The 21,462-nt window shown below is 39.6% G+C and overlaps 3 protein-coding genes across 5 annotated transcripts in view; 1 reads left to right on the forward strand and 2 right to left on the reverse strand.

Annotated features, from left to right (window-relative positions):
* The first annotated feature begins 597 nt into the window (after positions 1–597).
* On the forward strand, positions 598–9,054 carry LOC135115002 (phosphatidylinositol N-acetylglucosaminyltransferase subunit A-like). 2 transcript variants are annotated; one of them, XM_064031419.1, is made up of 11 exons: positions 598–850; positions 2,072–2,228; positions 2,560–2,718; positions 3,383–3,501; positions 3,981–4,096; positions 4,225–4,316; positions 4,759–4,961; positions 5,749–5,834; positions 6,222–6,408; positions 6,992–7,091; positions 7,225–9,054. In XM_064031419.1, the coding sequence occupies exons 1-11, from the start codon at positions 813–815 to the stop codon at positions 7,384–7,386; spliced, it is 1,419 nt and encodes a 472-aa protein (XP_063887489.1). In that variant the 5' UTR covers positions 598–812; the 3' UTR covers positions 7,387–9,054. The 2 variants fall into 2 exon arrangements, with proteins under 2 accessions (XP_063887489.1, XP_063887479.1); XM_064031409.1 differs by having other exon boundaries at positions 599–850; positions 2,539–2,718.
* LOC135115011 (carbohydrate sulfotransferase 11-like) lies at positions 7,751–18,685 on the reverse strand. Of its 2 annotated transcripts, XM_064031431.1 has the most exons (7): positions 17,612–18,685; positions 13,058–13,137; positions 12,235–12,345; positions 11,079–11,174; positions 9,790–9,958; positions 9,456–9,562; positions 7,751–8,087 (listed from the first exon to the last, which is right to left on the reverse strand). In XM_064031431.1, the coding sequence occupies exons 1-7, from the start codon at positions 18,069–18,071 to the stop codon at positions 7,842–7,844; spliced, it is 1,269 nt and encodes a 422-aa protein (XP_063887501.1). In that variant the 5' UTR covers positions 18,072–18,685; the 3' UTR covers positions 7,751–7,841. The 2 variants fall into 2 exon arrangements, with proteins under 2 accessions (XP_063887501.1, XP_063887507.1); XM_064031437.1 differs by lacking the exon at positions 13,058–13,137 and having other exon boundaries at positions 17,612–17,814.
* Positions 18,686–19,115: 430 nt separating this feature from the next.
* Positions 19,116–21,462, reverse strand: part of LOC135114992 (chondroadherin-like protein) — a 42,569-nt gene continuing 40,222 nt past the window's right edge. Inside the window, exon 3 of the mRNA XM_064031393.1 lies at positions 19,116–20,632. Within this exon, the coding sequence (XP_063887463.1) occupies positions 20,591–20,632 (42 nt within the window). The 3' untranslated portion in view covers positions 19,116–20,590. The remainder of the gene's footprint in view (positions 20,633–21,462) is intronic.

Raw genomic sequence — 21,462 nt, forward strand, 5'->3', positions numbered from 1 at the left:
CATTCAGCAAACCACAAAATCATGTAAGGTCTCATTACTGAGTTGTATATTTTTTTCTTTCTCTCTAGGACTCATCGCACGACACTTCAAATATAATTACTTGCTTATTAATTCATTTATTCGTTTATTATTATCATTAACGTTATTTATTTAGTTGTATTTTGGTTCTGCATCAAGTTGTTCCTCTGTTGTAACATACCAGTCCTCCGTTGTTCCTCTGCACAGATGTTCATCACTACGTACTACCTGCTGCGTACATTTTATTTTTGCCTTCAGTCTGCATTAACTGGTAGCATGTTCATGGCGCATCCTCGGGATAAAAACACTACCCTCGTGTTCTTGGTTTAGTAACCTCCGCTAATTTCATGTCAGCATTAACTTATCTATAGCGTTTCCTTTAGGCCTCCCAGAAACCATCATCACATACACTTTTTTTTTTTAAGAATGTTCGACTCCTGTTTCTATTAAGATATTTTATGAGAGAGAGAGAGAGAGAGAGAGAGAGAGAGAGAGAGAGAGAGAGAGAGAGAGAGAGAGAGAGAGAGAGAGAGAGAGAGAGAGGGCGGGGAAGGGGCAACTAGAGCGAGCCGTTGTGAAGAAGCATTTGTCAGTCTCACTCGTAGGATGTAAACAAAACACACTGGGAGGGCTCGCTCTAGGCGGTCCGGAAATTGAAATACTTGTTTAAATGTGGACTGTGAATACTGAAGCCACATATTCTGGTGCACAGGGCAAGGGGACACTAGATTCATAGTTCCAGCCAGCAGCAAAGTGATTCCAGCAGGCGAAGCAGCAGAGGGCGCCGTGCCGTGATGGGAGGGGAGCAGCTCGCTACCAGGCACGTCATCTGGTGAGTCAGACGTGGTGAGGTGCAGGGTGTGCTGAGTGCTGGGTCAGGCTGGCACAGGGAAGAGTTAGGGAGAAAGGAAAGAAAAGTAAAAAAAGGAATATTCGTGGTAAACCATATCAGTTCATTGTAAGGAATAATTTTGAATATAGTTCCATTGATAAGTTAAGATATTTTTATGAATTTTACTACAAAGCTTCAGTTTCATTTTTTTTTTCCAAAGAAAGACATCTTTGAGGAAAAAAATAAAACACAGAGTCATAGCAGATAAATCTGAAGTTAGTAACTATCAATCCAAACCTAATCCATACATTAATTAACACTTTTATTCTTACATATAGGCTCTGCAGGGCTAACGTAACCTAACCTTCTGGGAATACTAGGTTCTGTAGGGCTTCTAGTCTTGCTGGGAGCTTAACCCAGTGATGATCTTGTAATCTGCGATTGTTGTCATTCTTTACTGAGGGTTGTTGTGTTGCAGTGTGCTGTGGGAGGAAGCATTTTCTTGCCTTCCTCTCCATGCCTGCTCTCAGCTGAGCTCTTCCTCATGATTTTCATATTTTCCATTGCTTAGGAATAGTCCTGTGCTTTTGAAATGTTTCCAAAAGCTTTTTAACATTGCTTAGATACCAAATGTCTTTTGGTTGAAAATTCACATAAAGTGTTCACTCTGATGCTGTGAGGCAAAGAAAGGGAACTAGATTAACTCCAGAGTTATATTTTCCTGAATACAGATCCTAGAATAATGAAACTTACAGCATAAGGAGGGCCTATCTTTCTCCTTTTTAATGATGTATTTCTCTGGTTCATTGTCATTTCAATTCAATCTGTAGTAAAGGTTGAATAACAATATATCATTAGCTGCTCTACAAGGTTGGTGGCTGGTGAGTGTTTGTTATGCTGGATATGGCACTGGTTACAGCTCACGTGCCTCCAGCTCCTGTCTTGTCTTGTCCATCTGCCCCTCATGCTCTCCCCACATCTTGAAAGGAATATTCTTTCACTGTGCACAGGGGCTCCATAAATGTGATTCTTTTGTCTAACAGCACTTAATGGGAATGGATAAAATTTGCTTGTGTTTGGGCTTAGCCATGCATTAGGACAGGGGTGGATCACCTCCTTTTATGATCCTAGCTTTGTATGGACTACTGGATAGAAAGTCATGAAAAAGTGGTAGGGAGCAACTTTGTGGCAAAGCAGAACCTAAGTGTGTTTTATTTTCAGCATGGTGTCTGATTTCTTTTACCCAAATGTGGGGGGCGTGGAGGAGCACATCTTCCAGCTGTCCCAGTGTCTGCTGGCACGTGGCCACAAGGTGATTGTGCTCACTCATGTGTATGGTGACAGGAAAGGCATTCGCTACATGACCAATGGACTGAAGGTGAGTCATTAGCATGTCATAGGTCTCTCTCATTCATTTTAGTTTGTTTTTTAAACCAAAGCATCTTATCTTTTTTTTCAATATATCTCACATTTTGAGATTTTATAAATACCACTGGTAAATCTTTTTTTCAGCATCAATATGAATTATTTTTTAATTATCTTAATTTAATGATCTTCATTTTTATAGTATCCAGTTTTTTCTATGAATTTTTCTCTTTGAATTTGCCTTTTAGACTCTGTAAAGAAAATTTTTGCGTGCAGCATTGGAGGAAGAAATTATTAGCACTGAAACAAAATATTTATTTCAGGTGTACTATCTTCCACTCCAGACGTTTTACAACCAGTCTGTTCTTCCAACCTTCATCACCTCAATTCCACTTCTGCGCAATGTTTTCCTGAGAGAAAGAGTGACCATTGTGCATGGCCACTCTGCATTTTCCACAATGGCCCACGAGGCCATGAACTTGGCCAGAGCAATGGGACTCAAGGTATGTTCTCTCCACTTAAACTATATACATCTAAAGTAGTCATGAGCAGTAATTGCACATAAAGAAGTAATCTCTGTACAGTATTTCATGGAAAAGATACTCATTTAAGAAATATTAGGTGGCTTACTTACTACACTCATGAATCAAATGGGATATAGTGATTTAAAACTGCATGTGTGTTTTAATAACTGCAGGAACACTTGTTTTCTTAAAAATTACCAGTGAGATGATTCCTGGTAGTGATGAAGTGGACAGTGTGGAAGGAAGCAACTGGTCCCTTGTTCAAGCCTTGTTGAAATCTGAGTGTTTTTAACTCACTGTAAAGGGATATGAGAACTATCTTCATGATACTTTGCAGAGACAGCATTGTACCCTGTGAGGCATACTTGTGGTACTGCTTGGTAGATGTTGGGAAGAGACACTAGCAGCTAGAGATCCCCTTCTGATGTGATATTTCAATCCACTCACAGTTCACGTAATTTACTCATTTATTTAGTGCACCTGCCAAGCTGGAATTAACAGGGAACATTGTCTGGCAGGGGTGACACAGTGAATGGTGAAATCTTGCATGTGAGGCATAATTTACCTAACTTCATTGTGAGATACTGTTGTTCTGTTTTGAAGAATATTCTAAAATACATGATGTTAACTTTTATTTTCGCAGAGTGTATTCACAGACCACTCTCTGTTTGGGTTTGCCGACATGTCAGCCATTGTAACCAACAATTTTCTGGCACTTTCTTTGGCTGATGTCAACCACTGCATCTGTGTTTCCTATGTAGGGTAAGTCTCTTTGGTAGGTGTTATTTATTTTTTATTTATTTTTTTTTTATGTAGGATGGACACTGGCCAAGGGCAACAAAAAACCAGTAAAAAAAGCCCACTGAGATGTTGGTCCCCAAATAGGGTCCAAAGCAGTAGTCAAAAATTGAAGGATAAGGGTCTTGAAACCTCCCTCTTGAAGGAATTCAAGTCATATGAAGGTGGAAATACAGAAGCAGGCAGGGAGTTCCAGAGTTTATCAGAGAAAGGGATGAATGATTGAGAGTACTGGTTAACTTTTGCATTAGGGAGGTGGACAGAATAGGGATGAGAGAAAGAAGAACGTCTTGTGCAGCGAGGCCTCAGGAGAAGGGGGGGGTATGTTCGTATGTGTGCATTCTGCTTATCAAAAAGAATTTAAAGTTTTAGTGCAATAGAATCTGTATTGTATTAGATAATACAATAGTTTAATTGGAGAACCCTGTGTGTTACTTCTGCAGGAAGGAAAATACAGTTCTGCGAGCCAATGTAGAACAAGAGAAGGTGTCTGTCATTCCCAACGCACTGGATTCTCAGGTGTTCCGGCCAGATGTGACCAAGAGACCAAAGGATAAAAGTTAGTACAGCCAGCTTAGATTCCAGCTTTCTTTTACATAATTGAAAAACAGTGATTAGTGTTTCTTAAAACTCAAAGCCATGTGCATGTTTAATTTTGATAGATACCACTGACTTCTCTTCCCACAGTCAATATCATTGTGATGAGCCGCCTTCAGTATCGCAAAGGTGTTGACCTCCAGCCCGACATTATTAGGTACATCTGCCAACGTCATCCTCACGTGAGTTGAGGTGTTGTTGTGACTGCTAAGTAGAGTAAGAACTAGTGGGATTAGAATTAAGAGGCAACAAGAAAGTTTTGATCATCTGTAATTTCTGCTAAGCAGAGTAAGAACTAGTGGAATTAGAATTAAGAGGCAACAAGAAAGTTTTGATCATCTATAATTTCTGCTTTTTTGAAGTTTGATATTAATTTGATACTGATAAAACTAGAATTCTAATAATGTTAAATGAGTTACTGCAAAAGAACATGCAGTGATTTAAAAAGTTTGTGAAATTATCTGTTACATGCATCTGTCAAAACTAATATATTTTGTCAGTTCATGTGGCAGGACAAGTGAACTTCATAATAAAAAATTGAGTCAGACCAAAAGAATAAGCAGTAATCTACTTCATATATCTGTCAAAAACTGATATATTTTGCCCATTCTTGTATCTGGACAGGTGAACTTCATAATAGGAGGTGATGGACCAAAGCGCAGCCTGCTGGAGGAGGTACGGGACGAGGTGGGGGATGAGCGGCTGTCACTGTTGGGTGCCGTGCCTCATGGCCAGGTCCACAGTGTGCTGGTGAAGGGACACATCTTCCTCAACACTTCCCTCACTGAAGCCTTCTGCATCGCTATTTGTGAAGCTGTTTGTTCAGGGTCAGTTTGATGTTCAAAGTAATATTTGAGCTTTCATGCATATTTTTTTTTATTATGAGTATATCTTATATATATATATATATATATATATATATATATATATATATATATATATATATATATATATATATATATATATATATATATATATATATATATATATATATATATATATATATATATATATATATATATCAAAGTACACATAGTATGGTCTTAGTTAATAGTTGAATAACCTACCATGCTGTTTTCCATTGTGTTTGGTGTTGTCCTTCAGTTTTAATCCTCTTATATGTTAAAGATTTATCAGTTGTCTGACTTTTGTAAGAATATTGTCTGGATACTGAGTACTAAAAAGACCAGATACACCAGGAATGAATGCAGGTTATTCCACTTCTGAGCATAACTTTATCAAGATTACTAAAACTCCTAAATCCTAGAAATTTTATTAAACCTGGTAATGATTGTGGTGGTGAGTGAAATGAGTCCTCTCTGTGATGTTTTTCCTCATTCTTAATCTGTATGTTAAAAATCAATCAATTGTCAGATTTTATAAGGAGATTGCCATTGGATCAGGGGACCTTAGGATTGAGTGAAAAGGTCAAACATAGTGGACATGAATGTAGAAACTTACTCAACTTCTGACCATGACATCAGCATAATTAAAACTATACTAAAATCCTAGCAATTATATAAAACCTTGTAATTAAGTGTGTAGTGTAGGTTAATTGTGGTACTGAGTGGATAGGCTGGTACAGGTGATGAGGTCAATTCTTTCTGTGTACAGGCTGCAGGTGGTCAGCACTAATGTGGGAGGCATTCCTGAAGTGCTGCCAGCTCACCTTATTCATCTTGCTCATCCCAACGTTGAGAGTAAGACAAATCGTTCTTTATATTGTACTTGCCTAAGGTCCTGGGGTGTACTAGGGTTGTCCATTTGTCCCGTCGGCCCTTCCCACCAGCGGCCAACGGGGCTAAGAGTGTGAATGATGTGTGTATGAGTGTGTGGTGCTTTGTCTGGGTTATCCCATGTGAGATTGCTAGCCTTGTATATAGATAGTTAAATAGATAGTACTTGATAGATTTAAATGATGTAGTGGTGTAATTGGGTAAAGTAAATCATACATTACAAACACACTATTGATCTATCATTACATCTACTTATACTCACTCTCAACATTGAATTTAGTAAAGTCTTTGCCAACATCTGATTCTGTGAATGTGTGTATGGGAGGTCATCACTTCCATCTCATCACTTAGGTCTGACAGAGAAGCTGGAGCTGGCCATCAAACTGGAGGAGACGGGAGAGCGTGTGGGGCCGTGGGAGATGTATCAGGAGGTCAAGAACACCTACCTGTGGTCCGATGTGATGCAGCGGACTGAACTCGTCTACAGCAAAGTCGACCAGGAGGAATCCAGTGCTGACTTGGTTCACCGCATTCCAAGGTTGTCGTGCTTCCTTGGTCTTTGCTTTAGTTTCATGTACTGGCACTTAGGAGATTTTTAAAGGGTGTCTGTGCCTCTGCTGTAGTTTTATGTATACTTCTTTATGTTTTTTTTATTTTAATTTATAGGTCTTCATGCTCAGAATTATTTGTACACTGATTCATTTATCATATCCACATTTTAAGAGCTATTGTTGCAGTTTATCCTTCAACTTTTACCATTTCCTTAAGGTGTGTAATTATACATAGACTCATTGTATTTTGAAAGGCCACCCATGATTCTAGTTAATTTTCCCTAAGTTGTGCCCTCAAATTTTGACTGCCTTACTGATTAAATGCACCAAACTTTGGGAGCTTCCTCATCTTTCATCAAATACAGCTCCCCTGAGACAGGTTAATGGATTCAGTATAGTATTCTAGACAAGAAACAAGTAATTTATAGAGAATGTTAGCCTATGACGATGTATAGATGGCCCGTATGTTCAAAGATGTCTTGTAATTTCAGTGACTTAGTGATATTGTGCAGTTCATTCTCCTCTCCTGTTGGCTGCAATCATTCTAACAGACACTTCATTCCTTCATAGGTACAAGAAGTGTGGGCTGGTGGCAGGCTGGTTCATGATGTTCCTGGTAACACTGCAGTTTCTTCTTCTAAAAATATGTGATAGACTGTGGCCTGTAGAGGTGAGTGATATCTAGCCATGACTGAGTAAATTGTTGATAGTATGTGTATTGTACTGTATATTGCTATTAAGACTATATGTTAAAGTGCTTGTTAATTATAACACCATTCATAAAATATTGTTCCAATTTTCAGGATATTGATGTGGTGCCAAATTTTCCAAGGATTGCTAGAGAGAAGTATAAATTGGAAGAAGAAGAAATGTTGAGTAGTGAAATCAGTGAACCATTGTTGAAAAAAGATGGAGGAAGCCAAAAAATCAGATCATCACAACCATTTAGATTAAAGGTATCCTGATGATTGGATAATATGTATACCCTTGAATGTGCAATACTGTTTACATTTATCCTCAGGGTGTGACATATCAGTTGGAGGTAACAGGTCCATGGTGAATCTGTTTGTTTATGTACCAGACAGATTCTTCTTAAAAAAAGATTAACTCAGAAAAGCAGTGACATTGTACCTTGTCTGTTCCTCTCAGTCCCTTTTTATCATGACACAAGGAATACATTTGCAGTATTTTTCTAACCCATTCACAGCATGTGTAGCCAGGTCATGTATTCCTGTTAACCTTTACAATTTGTATGTTAATTTCCTTAACCAAAGACTGGAAAATATGATTGATAAATGGGAAGTAATAAGGTTGAATGATTGTTGCTAGTTCCAAAGATATTCACATTTTAATTTATATATAACTATGATCACATTTGTTCTTTTATTGTATATATATATATATATCACAAAAACATTTGCTAGGAAAAAAAAGGAATCATGTCAGAACAGTCTTGCAGTTGGCAGTGGCCTCCTTCCCTGACAACATCCAGAATTTCGTACTGGAACATCTCAAAGTCCAGGCGGTAGCGACGGTACACTCGGGCAATGAGGTCTGGACTGAGGCTCTGGTAGTAGTGGTTGACGGTGCTGCCACTGCTGCTGCTCTGGCTTGACCGATTGATCCATGGCACTGTCTCTTTTAACCTCATGTGGTGCCAAATGTACTGGAAGAAAAAGACATTAATTTACCCATGTTCCACATCACACCACCTCCATAGTGCCAATGTCAACACAGTAAGGTTTGCCTGGCATAATTTCCAACACTCATGATGTCATATAACTAGTGAACATCAGGATTGTCTACATTAAGTATGGCATATCCCATACTGAGCTGTAGGTATATGAAATCTGGTACCACTGCTAAATTTGTCAATTATTGCATATTACCTGTCACTGTACTGTGGATAATGCTACTGTATGTTGTGCAGTGGATGTCAATACTGTACTGCTAATTCTGTATCAGGTAGTGCTTCCTGTTGATTCTAAAGGCAGTTAAGAATGCTGCTGCCAATAACATGTTTGTTGGAAAATTTGCTACCATGAAATGGATCTCATTCATTATTGCATATATTACCACCATCCTCATCCTCATCTTCATCATCATTGTCAATTATCATTATTCCTAAAGACCATTATATACATGTGTGTGTTGGTCTTGTTCACCAAATGATGGCTCCTCAAGTTGCAATTTCTGCCAGCTTCACCTCTACATTTTGACTTCCTTGGGTTATGGAAAAGACTCCCACTAGTTAGAATGCAAGTGGCAATCTTGATGCAGTAGAGGGAGGTCATTGTAACCTGAAATGGAGCTACTTTCCCTCTGCTTCCATCCTCCAAAATAGTATTTGGAAATTTAGTTATAGAGATATGATGAATACATGATTTTAATACTTTAATAGACAAAATTATTACACAAAATGTTTTATTAATGGAGTAAAGCTGATATATTATTAGATTGATGTATCAGTTAGTTTCTTAGCAGCAAAATACTGGAATGGCTCACCAGATCTTGTGCAACCCACTCCCTAACTGTGAAGGTTGTTCTGCTTGGGAGGGTTTGTTGGGGGGAAATGAATGTTAGACTTGTAATGTTGGTACTTTGGTGATGTTTAAGAAAGTTGTTTGACTGATTTCTTTCCTTTTCTTCTGGCTGAACATGCAAATTAAGTAGTAATGTGTTTTGGGCAACAAATCTACCACTGACTCTTGAAAATACTACTTGCAGTGCTAAAACCTTGATGTATAAAACAGTTCAGAAACTACTCCCAGCAGATCTGCTAACACATTCTGAACAACATACATGGTTGGAACAAGGTAGATTCAAGTCATGTACATTAGAACTACAAAACATCAATACAGTGTGAAGAAAAGATTAATCTAACTGCAAACTATACTTACCTTGTAATGTCAATATTACATACAAGCTACTGCTGGCATGTAAGACTCCAGCTTTTCCATAAAAGATTATTTGAGATTATAAATGAATAAAACAGAATCATTGTAAGAAAACATGCATAAACAGTTTTACAAACCTTGAGATCGGTCTGTGCAGTCTCTAGTTTGGCCACGGCATCATACTGGATAAAGCAGGGGGAGCACAGGTGCCAGTACGGTGCCCAGTGGGAGTCAAACCCTCCTCCTGGTGTGTTGCAGGAATGACATTGAGGAAATGTTATAACATTACAATCACACTACTCAGCATTGATAATAAATTGAAATATTTGCAGATATTGTGAAATTATCTTAATGAGGGAATGTGGGAATCTTCATTAAGGAAAGTGTTGTACACCTTCTAGAATAATGCAGTACTATCAGAGAGGCATTCATGTTACATAAAATGCAAGAGTCACAGGAACTGTGTATAACCTGTATATTTAGTGATCAGGATATATTCCAGGAAGTCTCTAAATGTAGGGATGTCATCACTGTTCTTTGAGTCATCGTTTGGTCTCCTCTCTGTTAGGTTTGCTTCAGCAAGAGTTGTAAAGATGTGCTCCCTCATTTGCTTCAGGGACCAGTGTTGTGCTGCCTCCACCTTTAAAAAATACAAGATATAGAGTATGTTTGCAAGTTCTGTGCCTGATACAAGTCCACCATTTATATAGGCCATGTTGTTCATCATTCATATGCTTGGTTTCTGATGAAGGCAAGATAGTTAATGATATTGTTAGAAACTGAGTAACCTGGACTCACTTCCATTGTGGTGTTTGTTTCCATTCAATCTTAAATCCTCTGATCTGCTGACAATATACTTAAAAAATTAACAATTTATAGATCTTTAGCAATTCTAGGCCCTAAGATAGATGGAAAATTATTAAACAGTGAAAGGAAGTGCATTATGTTACTTGAGTATAAATCCAAGACCATATATTAGAGAATCTTGCTGTTAATCCCTCCATTCTCATGACTATGAATTCACCCATGACTAAAGTGTCTCCACATGTCACTGTCCATCTTGTTAGTCATACTTTGTATACCCACTAGACATACAAACCCTTAATACTTTCAGTATTCTCTCCATCCACTCTGTCCATGCCTCTGACACTCCTCAGACCTCAGAGAACTCATTTTTGTTACCTAGGATCTTTGCTCTTCCTCATTTTATGTCCATGCTTTTGCTAGTGTTAGTAATATTACAGTACTGTCATGGAGTGTTGTAGATTCACTGTTTTGTTTTCTTTTCATTATATTATACTCTATCTCTAATATGCACAGATTATTTTAATCATGCAACTTTGGATGGTGTTCTTCATATTTTTCACTCAAATTCTGTATTAAGAACATAGGAAAAATAAGAGAAGCTGCAAGGAGCTATCAGGCCTACACATGGCAGTCCCTGTGTAAAACATATCTACCTACATTCACCAGTCATCCACCTTAATAAATTCATTTAATCTTATATTAAGGTCCCTTATTGACTTGTCATTATTGAGCTGGATAAGGAGTCAATTTCAATCATCTACCATTCAATCTAAGAACCAGTTACTTCATTTATCTTTTTAAAAATCAAATTTTATCAAGCTTAAACCCATAAGAACCTTCAAGTTTACCTTGGTACACTTCAGTAAGACTATGCCAAGACCAGAGGATTAAAAACATCTTAAGTTATTCAAAATTTAACCATAAATTAGGGAAGTCCTTATGGGCACATGTACCTTGTCTCGGTAAGCAGACAGCAGGCGGCTGAAGGGATGTCTGACTAACAGGAATTTGAAGAAGTGTTTCCTTGCAAACTCAAACTCATTGTCTGTCTGAAAATAAGACAGGAAAATAAACAGTATCGAAAAATGGCTACTATGACTGTGAAAAGAAGCCAACATAGGAGACATTATATGAGAATTTGAAATACATTCTCCATAATGTAAATGGTATACATTGAATTGGTACACCTCTTCTTTTAGATATCTATTTACTACCATATTCTTGGCACATCATGAGGTGATTAAAAAGGCTGAAATTAAAAGACTGGGAAACCTCTCTTGTATTTTGTTATTTATTTATTCTTACCATTTACTTTTTTTTTTTTTTCACACTGAAACAAGACTGTTGTCTGTGCTGCCTCCCTCCAAGTGGGACCTCAGCCTGATGTACTGGTGGGCACATGACTTAGGCTGTAATTTTGTTGAACTTTCTCATGAATTATGTATTTTACTGTACTGTGAAATTATGCATAGGGTATTGGTATGTCTTGTTAATTTTATGTTGTTTTTCTCGTTGTTCAAAAGTAAAGGAATACTGAAAAATACAATAATTAATGAAAATCAGTTATATGAGGAAGATTTGAAAAGCTAGCAAACCAAAAAAAATAAATAAATAAATAAATAAAAGATGATTAGCTGATTGAAAATGAAAATTGTTACATAGTATTTATACACAGTTTAAGATGCCATTAGTTCTTGTAACCCAATTAGCAGAGAGGTTTTATGAAATCACTAATTAACACTTTAGAGCAACCCATTAACACTGGTGAGTTACAGAGCAAGTTATGGATGAGGAAAGGACAGCATTGAAAGAGCAAAGGAAGAAAGAGGAAGAAATATGAACTTTATCATATGAGTGAAATGATTCAATTATTAAAATATGGAAAACAATGAACATACTGTTGAAATATTGCAAAAAGTGTATACGAAAAAAAGTAGCGAGAGAGAGAGAGAGAGAGAGAGAGAGAGAGAGAGAGAGAGAGAGAGACTGCTGCCTGATTCCAAATAATTTTTCACTCACGCAAAAGAATTACTGAATATTCAAATAACACATGAAGATACTTGGCAAAATCATCAAGCACAGAAATGTGTGGTACATGATTAACCTTACCTTTGGCGTGAGCGTATCTTCGGCCACCACGTGCGGGGAGGTGCCCTCTGGCAGCGGCAGCGGCTGTCCATTGGCTGCCATCAGACTGGAGACCAAAGTTGTTGAAGCCACCTGATGAAATAGTTGGATATGAAAATAACATGTAGTAGATCACGAAATTCTCTCTCTCTCTCTCTCTCTCTCTCTCTCTCTCTCTCTCTCTCTCTCTCTCTCTCTCTCTCTCTCTCTCTCTCTCTCTCTCTCTCTCTCTTATCAAAGTTGCATCTCTTGCCGTCTTTTACCACTATTTACACGCTAACTGCTCTTGTTATTTTATTAGCTGCTTGTCTCTCCTCCTCCCGGTGCCTCGCTGTACCTTCGCCCCTATTCTGTCCACCTCCCTAATGCAAGAGTTAACCAGTATTCTCAGACTCTTCATTTTACTGGTAAATTCTGAACTTGCCATACCTGTTTCTTTATTTCCTCCTGCTTTTGACTTGAGCTATTTGAAGAGGTAGGTTTTAAGACACTTATCCTTAAATATTTTTTGATAACCCCCTTTAGGCTACACTTTTTTTGGGATTTGCGCCTTAATTCAGTGGGTCTTTTTTTTCCGTAATCTTATTGTTGCTCTTGGCCTGAATCCCATTTAAGATGAGAAAAAAAAAAAAAGTCGTCACCATCTAGACATTAGTGAGTTGAGGTTATTTCTATAATCTAGTTTGCTGCTAGTGTGCCAAATACAGAACTAGGGAATACTAATAGATGCGTAGGTAAGTAACGGTATATTTGGTGGATGTGACCACGTTTAATTTCTTGTTCATCATTACCAGGCAACACTTACTTTGTTGATGACACAAGTAAGAGTGAAGGCACGCCGCAGCAGGTGAATATGTTTGCGAGACACGTACTCCACGTATTTTCCTGTAGAAGAGGAAATGGAGATCGTCAGTCATTGCATGGAATAACTTAAAAAAAAAAAAAACAGCAATGTGAATGCGCCATCAGATGCATGAAATACAAAAGTTATGAAACATGCAAAAGTTATGAAACATTTGCCACTGCGCCCTGGAAGTATAGTGCATAAGTACTTTCATCTAGCCTATAGACATGCTACTATGAACTCAACATTACAGCTCACAAGGCATACGATACGGGGTTACTGGCAAACGGTCGAGATCAACCTTAGTCGAGATGGTCACAACAAGAAAATCTCATTACAGATGTGTATTTGATTAAGCATCGCATTTTATACGACGAAAAATTACGGAAATAGTTTTTAGATATCACTGAATACTTAAGGCACCACAACAGAACAAAATTAATAAAAACTAGGTAAGTGGCAGCCACGCCCACTGACTATCAGGTGTCAATTAGTGTTCCAAAACTGTGTTCGTTTAATTCCTAGTGGGATTCCTGCGTGTGGTGATGCTACGTGAAGATTATTAGTGTTCCCGTTTCTCTAGTGTGTTTGCGCTTTAAACTGTGGAGGAAGTGATCACACAAACACACTAAGGTAACACTTCTGTGGTATAATGAGCAAAGAAGACCCGTGCCGAACCTTCAGCTGAGACTCAAGAGTAAGTGTTTGTTTACATTTTGCATTGCTCGTTAATCTTGGAGTTTGCATTGGCGAGAAGGTCTCATTATGGCTGTCCACTGTTTGTTCTCGTGTGGACATTATCAGGATATTATTTTCCGGGTGCTGTACTAAGTGTTGGCGTAATCCCAGAGCGTCTGCGTTGGTGTGGGGCTTAATACAGTGCCTAGGGAACACCATTACACCTCTCTTCTTCTGCTTCTTGTGACCTGTTTCAAATTGTATTCATAGGTCGTCCATTAATTAATTCTACTTCTTTTTCACTGTTACAATGCTTCTTCTGTCCTTTTCTTGTGTTTTCCTGTCCTGAGTGTCCCTAGGTATGAGTGTGGAGGGACGGGGGACTCGGAAGTTGGTTAATATGTTTATTTATCTATTATTTGTTTGTTTTTCTTTGAGGTAGCCAAGGTTAAGCTAAGCAGGTGATGAGAGATGCAGTTTGTATACGCGTGGAAGAAAAGAAAAAAAAAAACGTTCAGTTGTTGGATTCATGTAGTTGCTCAGTTAAATGTGTCTCTTCTTCTTCTTCTTCTTCTTCTTCTTCTTCTTGTTACAACAACAACAACAACAACAACAACAACAACAACAACAACAACAACAACTACTACTACTACTACTACTACTACTACTACTACTACTGCTGTTGGTGCTGTTGCTGCTACTGCTGCTGCTATCACAACAACAACAACAACAACAATTTAACTACTACTACTACTACTACTACTACTACTACTACTACTACTACTACTACTACTACTACTACTACTACCACCCCCGCCACCACCACTACTACTACTACTACTACTACTACTACTACTAGCTTACTACCTGTCTACTACTAGCCTACGACTGCTACTATTGCAACGACAACAACAACAACAACAGCAATAACAACAACAGCAACAACAAACAGGAGCCCTAGTTGTAGTGCCCCGCAGGTTTCTATGTAAAATTCAGAAGACTGAACCATTACCAAATAGAATTTCAGGACAAGACTTTAATTTTTTCATTAGATTCTGTGAATCAAAATGCGTTCAGAAATCTATACAAAATTTATATATGGTTTAATAATCATGTGATTTATTTATCAGAAACACACACACACACACACACACACACACACACACACACACACACACACACACACACACACACAGGGGTGCGCAACAAGAAACAAGAGGAGCTATGTGCAAAGACAGTTTTCCAAGCCGATCAATACAAGCAGTGTGTGCAAACATTATGAAAAAAATGAAATGGAATAAAAGAATAATAAAAAATGATATATAAATAGTAAATTGATATTGAAAGAAGAAACACTACGAACTTCTCTCGGTTCTTTGAAATTACAGATGGCTAACACACACACACACACACACACACATACATATATATATATATATATATATATATATATATATATATATATATATATATATATTTATTTATTTATTTATAATGTATGCATGTTTGTATGTAACGCCTAAAATTTTTCTCCGGAAGAATTTACATGGATTTTTATTTTCATTTTTATTTTTTTTTTATTTTTATTTATTTATCTATTTACTTATTTTTATTTTTTTGTGAAAATGAGAGTAATATAAAATGCAAGGGAGTCTATTATGCCTGACAGAAATGTTGACTGACGTCCCTTCTTTCATCGTTTAATTAAATATAAGCATGAAACTGTTTAATTTCCTACGTACGGAATTAAATTGTTTGCACACATTAAGAGAAAAGACTTTTATGATAAACGTTCACAATAAAATATCAAGTTTTAGGCGCGTCACTCACACTGGCTCTGGCGTGAGTGCCTGGTAAAGCGTGGTGGATGTGGGCAAAGCATGGGTGATCCCGCCGCTCCACCCACGCCGTGCTGTGATAGGTCCGTGTTTTCCAGTGAATGACACGGGCTGGCGCGATGAAAATTCACTTGCAGCCTTCCACGTGTTGCTCTGGGGTGCGCGGTTAGGAATGAGAGAGAGAGAGAGAGAGAGAGAGAGAGAGAGAGAGAGAGAGAGAGAGAGAGAGAGAGAGAGAGAGAGAGAGATGGAACTAGCTGAAGAAATGAAGCTAGGTAGTGATGACTTGATGTGACACAGGAAATCCGTATGCATTTTGTATCCGTTGTTGTGTCTGAACGAATCAATGCATGCCTGTGTGAAACTTTACTCTTGACCAACATGTGACCAGTACCTAGCTTTCTCTCTCTCTCTCTCTCTCTCTCTCTCTCTCTCTCTCTCTCTCTCTCTCTCTCTCTCTCTCTCTCTCTCTCTCTCTCTCTCTCTCTCTCTCGCTGGACGAGTACTATACTCAAGCTTCCAAACTCCGTGGCTTTGATTAATTTCCGTGAGTTCCCCAGCCAGCGCCCTTGACAACTTCCCATACCGGGCATCTTGACGCCACAGTCACGTGGTGTAGATTGAGTTGAGACTTGGATAGATTTGCCTCCACACGCTCTGGGTTCACTGCACGAACTCCACGCTTCAAAATTGTGAAGTAACTTTAATTTTCCCAACGTATATTGCTCAGGCCAAGATTTTTTATACGTACATTTAAAACTCTGTAGGTAATCCTTCGTTCTCTAAGTGTGCAATTTTAACGTGTACAGTTACAGCAGGGTGGAAACCTGCTGAGTTTGTGTAGTGGATCTTTGCTCTCCTTTAAAGTTTAGCGTGTCAACATTCCATTAACAAGTGCCTAGGTTATTGTTTGAACCAGAACATATGAAGGACTTCAGTGCTCTATATGAATACTTGCCTATAAACACGCAAGGACGTAATTCTTTTGGGTTAAAGTGTAAGAAATCGTCAAGGCCGCGCTCAAACTGAGGACAGAAATGCTATCATTATAAATCAGTGGCTCAAGGTAAATGTGGCCTTCTACTGAGTGATACCGAGCGTATCTCAGACGGTGTGACCGCACTCCTGCGTCGACCAATGCAGCTAGCATGATTTATCACTGAACTGGCCGAGATAAGATTAGGTGGTGATGGGAGCATTACGTGCCAAAACGCAATTTATGTTTTCCTCGTTAATTCCGCAACAACAGTGTGAATATGCAACCTGAGCTGTCCTGCCCATGAGCCTGGCCACGCTGCCCTTCCAGGTGTGTGGTGACGTGTTGATATGCATCGTGTTTCATTTCGAGTCTTTAAGAAAATACTATTCCTTTTCTCAAACATATTTAAGAAAACATTTCATTTGAATAGTAAATAATAAAATGTACTAGTCCTAATGATGAGTTGCATAGTTATATAGAGTTGCATAGATACACAGGTCACAACGGACCTTGCGTTCCTCTCGAAGTGATCTGACCTAGGACTATCAAGAAAGTGATAGGAGAAGAAAAGGACAACAAAGAAGGAAAAGTTTCTGAAAAGTCCTGGTACAACATTCATGAAATATACTATGACAGGAAGGGAAGGTCATGCCGTACAATATATATATATATATATATATATATATATATATATATATATATATATATATATATATATATATATATATATATATATATATATATATATATATATATATATATATATATATATATATATATATATATATATATATATATTCACACACACACACACACACACACACACACACACACACACACACACACACACACACACACACACACACACACACACACACACACACACTTAATTTGGGTTACATATTAAGGCTTAATTAATGTGTTGGCTGGTAGTCATGTTGACTGGAAGGGCAAGTCATATACGATATTTTAAAACACAGTTACGGTAATGTTGCAGTTATGCTTATGAAAAATATTTACCTGGCTCGTCACCGTCCTGAGACCTATTTGTACCCGGTGGCGCCTGCTGAACATGTTGGCGGTGACACACCTCCTGCACCACCCTGGCCCGCTGCTCCAGCAGGCGGCAGGTCGTCGGCATGGGCTGAGGCGAGGCGGTGCGGGGCCAGGAGTCTCCTGCACACAGTGTTGTGAGGCGCCGCAGATTTTTTCTGTCTACTTGGTGTTTGCGGTGAACAGTTTGAGGACCAGTGGTGTTTGGTTGGGGAGATGAAGTATGATTTGTTTTTCCATGTCCCAAGATTGTAGTGTTTGGTGCCACCCCGTGGTATTGCCGGGAAAAGTTCCAAAACCTCCAAACACTGCTGGCCGGCTCTAAGTGCATACTGGGCAGCTCATGGCTCAGTAGGGAGTAAAACAGAAACACTGCTGACACAAGCAACACCGCCACCAGTCCTGCTTTGTGATGATTTAACTTCATCTCTGAAATTTACTTGGAAGTGACCAGATCTCTCACCCATTGCACGTGGCTGTGCTCAGGACATGCACTTGCTTCACTGGCACTGGAGACACCGAGCCACTCGCCTCAACACACCACTACATGAAGGGAATTTGTACCACTGTCCACACCGTCTTGTCTCCCTGCTTGGCCCGCCGCCTCGCACTGGCATGAAGGCACCACGAGTCAGTCGGAATAGTGATGTCACTGCACCTTGGTCGTGGCGGCACCCATGACACACTTCCTCTCATCTCCAATGAAGTGAAAGGCTCGGTCACCGTCCCTCATCACTGCCTCCGCAAAACTCCAGCCATTGAACCCCTGATCCTGCCCCGTTACCGCTGCCCGGTCACCCTCAAGGTTGCCCGAACGAAACATTCAGTAATCCGGTTTTTTTGATGAAATGTTGCAAACCTGTAAATAAACCACGCATCGGTCCGGGAATATACATGGAGCATTATGGGTCCATGTGGTGCGTTAGCCCATTTATGTTTATCTATAAATTTGAGGCCACGATACATTCCCCAGTATGGATGAGAGTTGTTTGGAAATGTTTTGAGGTATTTGATTAACCTGTCCGGCGGGGCGGTGGTGTTGCCATAAGGAGGGTATCGTGTTTGTGTCTGAGTAACCGCCTCTTTCTAGTATTTCTCTCTCTCTCTCTCTCTCTCTCTCTCTCTCTCTCTCTCTCTCTCTCTCTCTCTCTCTCTCTCTCTCTCTCTCTCTCTCTTGTTTGTATACTTCAAACTTACACAGGAACTAATTACGCAAGTTTGATGAATAACAGAGGTGAGTCCCGCAGCTCCTCTCATCACCCCTCACTCCCCTCACTCATCCAATCCCCCATTCCCCATCCCCCTCACTTATCTCCCCCTGCCCCCAGCTCCTGCACTACACTCCTTAGAAGAGACAGTGCTGATAAGATTAGGTACACGAATTGTATCGCTCTCTCTCTCTCTCTCTCTCTCTCTCTCTCTCTCTCTCTCTCTCTCTCTCTCTCTCTTAGGACAAAGCAAACATCACAAGCTTCATTCATATCATTTACTTTTTTTGTTGCATTTCTTTTCTTTTTTCTTTACAAAAATATACGTATAAAATCTGAACATCGAGGCCGGGGATGAGGGCTTAAGAATATGAGTAGTATATACGTATACCATCCTTGCATGTGTCGGCAATGCTGTGGACTAGGCGTGGTGCTGCTGCTGGTGGTGGTGAGTGTGCGGGGGGCGGGTGGGTGTTGTGTGTATGCCTTGGTACATAGTGGAAGGCAGGGACAGGGTGGAAGGGGAACATAACACTTGAAGGTTGGGACAGGACGGGAAAGAAAGGGAAGGAAGGTGATAGTTTGAGCTGACGGGTATTTCTGTCTCTTTTGGTACATTACACACTTGAATTTAGGGACGGGAAGGGAAGGGAAGGGAGGGAAGGAAAGGCAAGGTGTGGTTGGGGTTAACGGGTGTTCTGTGTGTCTTCCGGGGTGCAAAAGACACACTTGAAGACAGGAAGGGGGAAATGAGGAGGAGAAAGGGTGTGGTTGGGATTGCATAGGGTCAGTGTGGGTATTAAAACTGTACTGTACATTTTTTTTTTTTTTTCGGGGAGCGGTTGTGAGGATGACCTGTGTGTGTATGTGTGTCTGTGTGTGTGTGTGTGTGTGTGTGTGTGTGTGTGTGTGTGTGTGTGTGTGTGTGTGTGTGTGTAGGTGTGTGTAGGTGAGCAAGCATACAAACACGAACAAACTCGTGTAAACCTGTAAAATGTCACCAAATGATCAATAATTTCTTTATGAGAGGAAGTTTGTCTGTCAGTAAACTAAAAAAAAAAATGTACAGGGAAGTCAATAAAGAGCAGTCCTTCAGTCAGTCAGTCAGTCAGTCAGTCAGTCAGTCAGTCAGTCAGTATCGCGTTCAAATATTACAGATACAAAAAGACACTGGAAAATGTTTGTCCTTTTATATTTCTGAGAAACACGTTAGGGAGGGGGATGCTCTTGTCTCTTGTCCACCTGCCTGTTTGTCCGCTTGCCTGTCCGTGTGGCTTCCTGCTGGCGTGTTGTGGAGGAGGAATGGTAGGTGTGGGCGAGAGTTGGAGTCAGTGGGGAGAGAAGGAATATGCGCCTGAAATCGTTGTTGGGGGGGGGGAGAGGAGAGGATCTGCTGCTGCTGCTGCTACACGGAATGGGGGCAGGACAAGCTTCTGGTAACGGGGATGGATCGAAATGCTCCTTAAACTCTTGAGAGAGAGGGAGAGAGAGAGAGAGAGAGAGAGAGAGAGAGAGAGAGAGAGAGAGAGAGAGAGAGAGAGAGAGAGAGAGAGAGAGAAGCACGCTCTGCCAATATACAACTCCTATCGGTACATATCATACATGAACGCCGCTCCGTGTCTTGGTGTTGGTGTCGCGGGCACCTGGAGCAGCTTGGGGCGTGGTAAGGGAGGGTGGGCCGGGCGGGCGGTGGTGGCGGCGTCCCTCGGTCCAGGGCGGCAGGGGGTCAGTCGGCCATTCACTGCTGCTCAGCTTGCCTTGTCTTCGTCGCCGCCAGTATCTGCAGAAAGTGTGAGCAGAGTTCGTGTGGTTCATAGGAAGACATAATCTAACGTAACCTAATTTATCCTATCCTAACCTAACCTAATCTAATCTATCCTTACTTAGCCTAACCTAACCTAATCTGTCCTAACCTAACTTAACCTAATCTATCCTAATTTAACCTAACCTAACCTAATCTATCCTAACCTAACCTAACATAACCAAATCTAACCTAATCTAATCTATCCTAACCTAACCTGACCTAATCTATCCTAATCTAACATATCCTAACCTAACCTAACCTAACGTAACCTAAATTAACCTAACCTAACCTAACCTAACCTATCATAACCTTACTTAATCAAACCTAACAAAATCTTACTTCATCCTAACTGAATATACCCTAAAGTAACCCAATGTAATTTAAGTTAAACCTAACGGAACCCTGTCTAACTTAACCAAACCTAGTCTAACCATACTTAACCAAACCAGATGTAATGAAACCTAACGTAACCTAACAAAATATAACGTGATCCACTTAGGAAATAGCTTGGATGAATATTTCTTAGTTTTTGTCGTTTTTTGACTGATTATAGTGATTGACAATTGGGATAAATCGAAGTTATTATTTTCTATACCTCTTTGAAATTTAAGAATATAAAAACGTAACAAGAAACCAGAAGGATTAGGTATGACAGTTGTTTTTCTTACACGTGAAGTTTAATGAATCATCTACTACTGCTGCCGTTAAGTCTTTTCGTGAATCGTCAGAAAAAAAGTCTCTCTCTCTCTCTCTCTCTCTCTCTCTCTCTCTCTCTCTCTCTCTCTCTCTCTCTCTCTCTCTCTCTC

Source organism: Scylla paramamosain, chromosome 2 (genome assembly GCF_035594125.1).
Source record: "Scylla paramamosain isolate STU-SP2022 chromosome 2, ASM3559412v1, whole genome shotgun sequence".
NCBI classification, from domain to species: Eukaryota; Metazoa; Arthropoda; class Malacostraca; order Decapoda; family Portunidae; genus Scylla; species Scylla paramamosain.

Bases quoted from the DNA above. Each gene is read 5' to 3' on its own strand.
- LOC135115011 (XM_064031431.1), bottom strand. From the start codon at position 18,071: ATGAAGTTAAATCATCACAAAGCAGGACTGGTGGCGGTGTTGCTTGTG. The intron at 9,959-11,078 runs GTACATGTGCCC...TATTTTTTAAAG, and splicing joins TGTCTGCTTACCGAGACAAG to GTGGAGGCAGCACAACACTG. The intron at 9,563-9,789 runs GTTATACACAGT...GCAACACACCAG, and splicing joins CCTGATCACTAAATATACAG to GAGGAGGGTTTGACTCCCAC.
- LOC135115002 (XM_064031409.1), top strand. From the start codon at position 813: ATGGGAGGGGAGCAGCTCGCTACCAGGCACGTCATCTG. The intron at 2,719-3,382 runs GTATGTTCTCTC...TTATTTTCGCAG, and splicing joins CCAGAGCAATGGGACTCAAG to AGTGTATTCACAGACCACTC. The intron at 3,502-3,980 runs GTAAGTCTCTTT...TTACTTCTGCAG, and splicing joins ATCTGTGTTTCCTATGTAGG to GAAGGAAAATACAGTTCTGC.